Source organism: Triticum dicoccoides, chromosome 3B (genome assembly GCF_002162155.2).
Source record: "Triticum dicoccoides isolate Atlit2015 ecotype Zavitan chromosome 3B, WEW_v2.0, whole genome shotgun sequence".
Taxonomy (NCBI): Eukaryota; Viridiplantae; Streptophyta; class Magnoliopsida; order Poales; family Poaceae; genus Triticum; species Triticum dicoccoides.
This window is the reverse complement of record NC_041385.1, coordinates 4,983,584-4,988,740: the sequence shown is the minus strand read 5'-3', so window position 1 is coordinate 4,988,740 and position 5,157 is coordinate 4,983,584. Positions and strand designations below refer to the sequence as shown.

At 45.8% G+C, this 5,157-nt stretch overlaps 1 protein-coding gene across 6 annotated transcripts; it reads right to left on the bottom strand.

Annotated features, from left to right (window-relative positions):
• Nucleotides 1-394: 394 nt before the first annotated feature.
• On the bottom strand, nucleotides 395-4,462 carry LOC119274273 (protein ALP1-like). 6 transcript variants are annotated; one of them, XM_037554947.1, is made up of 5 exons: nucleotides 4,107-4,459; nucleotides 2,962-3,486; nucleotides 2,647-2,872; nucleotides 1,488-1,838; nucleotides 395-1,333 (listed from the first exon to the last, which is right to left on the bottom strand). In XM_037554947.1, the coding sequence occupies exons 4-5, from the start codon at nucleotides 1,833-1,835 to the stop codon at nucleotides 698-700; spliced, it is 984 nt and encodes a 327-aa protein (XP_037410844.1). In that variant the 5' UTR covers nucleotides 1,836-1,838; nucleotides 2,647-2,872; nucleotides 2,962-3,486; nucleotides 4,107-4,459; the 3' UTR covers nucleotides 395-697. The 6 variants fall into 6 exon arrangements, 5 of the variants coding, with proteins under 5 accessions (XP_037410844.1, XP_037410843.1, XP_037410845.1 ...); XR_005135091.1 differs by having other exon boundaries at nucleotides 1,173-1,202; nucleotides 4,107-4,462; XM_037554945.1 differs by lacking the exons at nucleotides 395-1,333; nucleotides 1,488-1,838 and adding exons at nucleotides 1,927-2,562; nucleotides 3,583-3,630 and having other exon boundaries at nucleotides 4,107-4,462.
• Nucleotides 4,463-5,157: the final 695 nt, after the last annotated feature.

Here is a 5,157-nt window from a genome sequence, read left to right as displayed (position 1 = left end):
CCTTCCGGTCGTCGACGCAGTTGTAGGCGTCTGCGGCTGGTGGACAGTCTTGGTCGTCTGATGAGGAGGTGCAGCTTTTGTCGGAGTCAGGGTATATTTGGATTGTGCCCCATCTAGCCCTACCAAATTATTGGCATGGCCAACTTGAAGGCAAGACCAAAAAATAGGCAGGTTATGGCTGTTTGGTTTGTAGCCCATAGCACTTGCCAACTTTTTGGCAAAACCATTGGCCAGCGTTTGGTTTGAAGCCAAATATTTGGCAACCTTGATTGGACTGTGTTTGGTTTGGTTCCAAAATGCATGCCAGCCAAAAAGTGATCAGCATCAAACACTACCTCACATATATCACATGACATTAATACAAATTTTCAATTTAGAAACACACAGAGAGACAAACTGTAAGCATGCATTTTCATAAATTGACAATGACATGGTTCAACTAATACATTAGATAACTCATATTGTTCGATACATCAGATTAATCATCAAGGAGGCTAAATAAAATTCACATAGTAACCAAGTCTTTACCAGACCAAGTAAGTCATACTAGTCAGACTAGCACCAAGTCTGCTCCATATAAACAAAATATGATGCACCCAGCCTGCTCTATATAGACAAAATATGCATGATGTATGTTACCCATGCTCCTAGCGGTAAACAAAAGGAAGCCGCAATCTCTATCTAGTCATGTGGCCATTCAGTGAGCAGTTGCAGATCCACCATTGCCACCATCTTCTTGAAACCGAGGCTCGAAGAAGCTAAGGACCCACTGTCCAAGAATTGTTTCATCAGCATAGTTGAGGTAACTACGAAAGATATCTTGATCTGGCTTGGATAGATATGCTACAATCTCAAGTTTATCCTTAGCTGGTATGGTAAGGGCATTTATCCGCTTCCAAAGGTTTGCATATGGATCTGTAGGTGGCATTGGTTGCACAGAAACAATAGGAGATGCAAGAGAGTCAGCTAGCTTCTTGATACTGGCTGCCATATCATCATTAGATATCTTGCCCTTCTTGTTTGCTTTCCCCTTAGTTGGCTTCTTGGAAGGTGAAGATGACACGTGCTTGCTCTTCTTGTTTAAAGAATTGCCTTCCAAGTCAACTTTAGGACTATGACGATTAATAGTGTCAGAGTCAGCTTCATCACTGTCAACTGGAATTAGATTGGCTTCAAGTTCCCTCACTTCCTCGCTGTCATCACTATCATCATCCACATTGACAGTGGTTTGGTCAGTTGCAAGCGAGCCATCAGCATGGGACTGGTCAGAGAATAACTCTTGCAATTGATTAAAAAACCTGATGGGTCTAGTAAGATAATTGACTGCAGTTTTCTGCACATAAGGTAAAGAAAAAGATGATAAAATACTAAGCAATCACAATAAAGGACAATGAATAGGAAGCACATATATGGACAATAGCAGCCTATCCACCTATTTTCATATTAGACTATGATAGAAGCAAGAGAACACAGTAATACAAACTTACACTTAGGTTTTGTTTTTCTGACTCAGAAAGTGTGAATGTGAAATTAATCCTGTCAAAGCCGTTGCCACTATTGGCCATGGCGCGACGCACCCAGCCCCACTTCTCCTTGCATGACCGGTAGTGTCGGTCCACTTGGGTTTGAGTGACACCAAGAGAAAACTTGCCATTCAAAGCATCAGCACTGTGCAAGTGGTGTTGTTTCTTGAACTTGAAAGTTGCAGGTTTGTCCTTACGAAGCTCAATGTACCAATCAAGCATAAACCTTGTCGCCTCGTCAGTCCAGGTTATGTACTTCTCACGAGGATTTGACTCCTCCTCGGTCTTTATAGTGAGCTTTTGCTTCCCCATGACCTGCAGATAGGTCACCAACACAAACCATTTAAAGTGATTAAACAAATGCACTAGAAGCATAGTCCCGACCAGCATACAAACACCCATCTTCAGCAACACTTGAAGCTTACATACTAAAATAAGTCAGACAATCTTACAATGATAAAATAAGTTGCATAAATTCATCAAAATCAAAACACTACATCCTTCAATTGTTCCCTCACATGAAAATACATCAAAGATACACTACAAGCTTCGACATCTGTAGCTTCAAAATCAAAACACTACATCCTTCAATTGTCACTTGCACTCTCTCTATCTGCCCACATCTGTTGAGCTAATAAATCACGCTTGGCAGCCCACTCACGTATGTCAGCCTCTTCATCACGAACCCGTCCACTACTCCTTGGGAGGTTGGCATACCATGTCGCCTCATCCACAACATATTCATCTGGACCATTTTCTAATATCCAATTGTGCAAAGCACAACAAGCAACTACCACCTTAATCTGAGATTTTAAAGGTATGAAGGGCCTCTGAGTAAGAATCTTGAAGCGACTCTTAAGAGCCCCAAATGCTCGTTCAACTGTGGTCCTAAGTGATGAATGACGGTGGTTGAATAATTCTTTTTCAGTAGTTGGTTCATGGGGTCCAGCAAATTCATTTAGGTGGTAACGCACACCACGATAAGGAGGCAATATCCCCGGCCTTGCAGCATACCCGGCATCAGCCAAGAAAAATTTCCCTACAACCATGTTGCACTAATGGTGAGCTGAGGTCAAGTTGGAACGCCACAATGACAAACATGTATGTTAAGTTGTATATGTACCTTCAGGTATTTTCAGACCTGTTGGACGTGAGAGGGCATCTTTTAGCACAAGAGAATCATGGGCAGAGCCCTCCCAACCAGCTAGAACATATGTGAACCGAAGGTCGAAGTCAACAACTGCTAGCACATTTTGGGAGGGATATGACTTGCGGCCCCTAAATTTGTCCACCATGTGAGCAGGAACACAAGCCTTAACATGAGTGCCATCTAGTGCCCCTATGCATCCCTACGAATATGAAAAAGGGAAGTTCATGTCAAGCTTGGGCTAGGCCGATCTTGTATAATCAGTAAAAAAATCTATGGTCTAAGGATTACCTCAAAGTACGGGTAGAATCTGTTCGGGCTGCTAGTGATTTTTGTGTGTGTGTCCGTCGATCTAATATAAATTAGATCACGTGCTAACTCCCCCATCGCACGCAGGACAATATTGAAATATCTGCTCACTGTTTCACTAGATCGCCAGAACCAAAATCCAACAGATGAATTTGTGTGATGCTGACCGACCATGTATAGGAACATTGCAACTTGTTCCTCTACCGAAACATGAAATGTGTCACTTAACAACTCCTTCTGCCTAAGCCTGTCACATAGCTTGTAAAATACAGCTCGAGTCATCCTTAATTGCTTGATGCATGTTGCATCCGATGTGTCAAAGAGCCTAATTAGTACATTAGTTCTGTAGATGTCTCTCTGAACTAATGGACCATACTTCCTGCCTTTACCTCTAAATTTTCTACCATCTCTGCTTCTATACCAGAGGGCCAAGAGTAGAACAATAACACAGAGAGTTCTCCGCTTCAACATGTTGTAATAATAATATCTTTGTTGATCCATGTCCATCTGGGTCAATATGAAATGTACAAAAATATGAATGAGCTAACTTGGTACATTATTACAAATGATTACTTGCTAAAAGATACATGTTAGAAAGCAAACCTGCTTCTAACCAGTACCAAGGATGCACAACTTGTAAAAAAAATACACCTTGATGGACAAAAAATCGAAGCATGTCTCAGTAGTTAACTATGTATATCCAACTTCAAAAAATCCACCTTAATGTTCTAAAAATAGAGACCATACATATGGCACAAAAAGGGAAGAACAGACCATACTACTTTCAGAACCATACCAGGTTAATTAACTAATTAACATCATTATTCTCATGTGATTTGACTTGCGTCAAATAAAGAACATGGATCACCCACAAAAAAAACAAAGAATATGGATGAGAGTCTCATATGTTTTTACTTGCAGCAAACCAACAACATGCACGGGAGTCCCATTCCAATTTTACTTCCAGCAAACAGGGAAGAGGATTCAGCAAGCAATTCTCAGATCTAGCAAGTAGTACCTCCGTACAATACATACATCCATAAGGGGATGATGGGGATTTGAGCTCACAAATCAGACCATAGAAAAGGGGACCGGAGTAGTGTTGGATGGGGATTTCAGTGGCTGACCTTGGAGCGTAGCTTGACTGGGAGAGGAGGGCGAGAGGTGGAGCAGCGTCGCCGGTCGCCGGCCGCCGGAGAAGCTGGCACCGACGCAGAACGCGGCCGCCCGGTGATTGGATCGAGAGCGCTTCTGTGCGTGGAGATAAGAAGAGAGATGGGGAAAGTGGCGAACAGGTGGGGAAAAATCAATCGTGCCTTTTATATCACGGTGGCTGGCTCGCGCCAGATTTGGCAGCCAATATTTTGGCGGCTGATTTCCGCGCCGCTGTTTCGCCCGCGAGTTGGCGAAAACGGTACGCGGGCGCGCCCAAGTCGATGATGGCGAGCCAAAAATGGTACCAGACCAAACGCTAGCCAAATATCGTGGGCGTGGCCAATTTTTTGGTAAGGCTAGTGTTGGTCACCATCCAAACAGCCCCTCAGAGTCGGAGAGGATGATGAGCCCCTTCATCCGACAGACCGCCCTGTCCTGCTCCTGCTTCAGCCTGGCAACCCGAGCCTTCTGCGTCACTGCCTCCTTCGCCTCGCGCTCCGACTTCTCAATAGCAAGCCGGAGCGCCTTGGCGTTCTTCTGTCGGAGGCAGCGAGTGTCCGTCTCCGCCATTGTGAGGGAGCGGCGGTAGACCCATGCGAGGAGATGCTCGTCCTCATCGGGGCCCGCCTCCATCCCGTGGCGGCGGCGCGCGGAGTTCTCCGCTGCGTCCCTGTCCCGTGCACGCTGCCTCTGATTCCGGAGTGCGTGTGCGGGCCGGCGGCGCGGGCACAAGCACCCAACATGGGCCGCGTGGAGGAGCAGCCGGAGGAGGAAGGAGATGGCGGGGGGCGGGCACGGACTGAGCTGTCCCTGCATAACTGCGCGCGGGCCAGGAGGGTTTGGAGCGAGGCGTGCGGATTGGTGTTTTTTCTGGGGTCGATGGTAGACCGGGCCTGTCAGGCGAACACGCCCGGCTGACCGGAGTTGGACCTGCTGGATATGAGGGGTGCCGGTCAGTCCGGGAGTTTGTTCGCGGTTTAAGAGGCCTGTTCGGGCGTTTGAGATAGGTATGAAAGGCTCGAC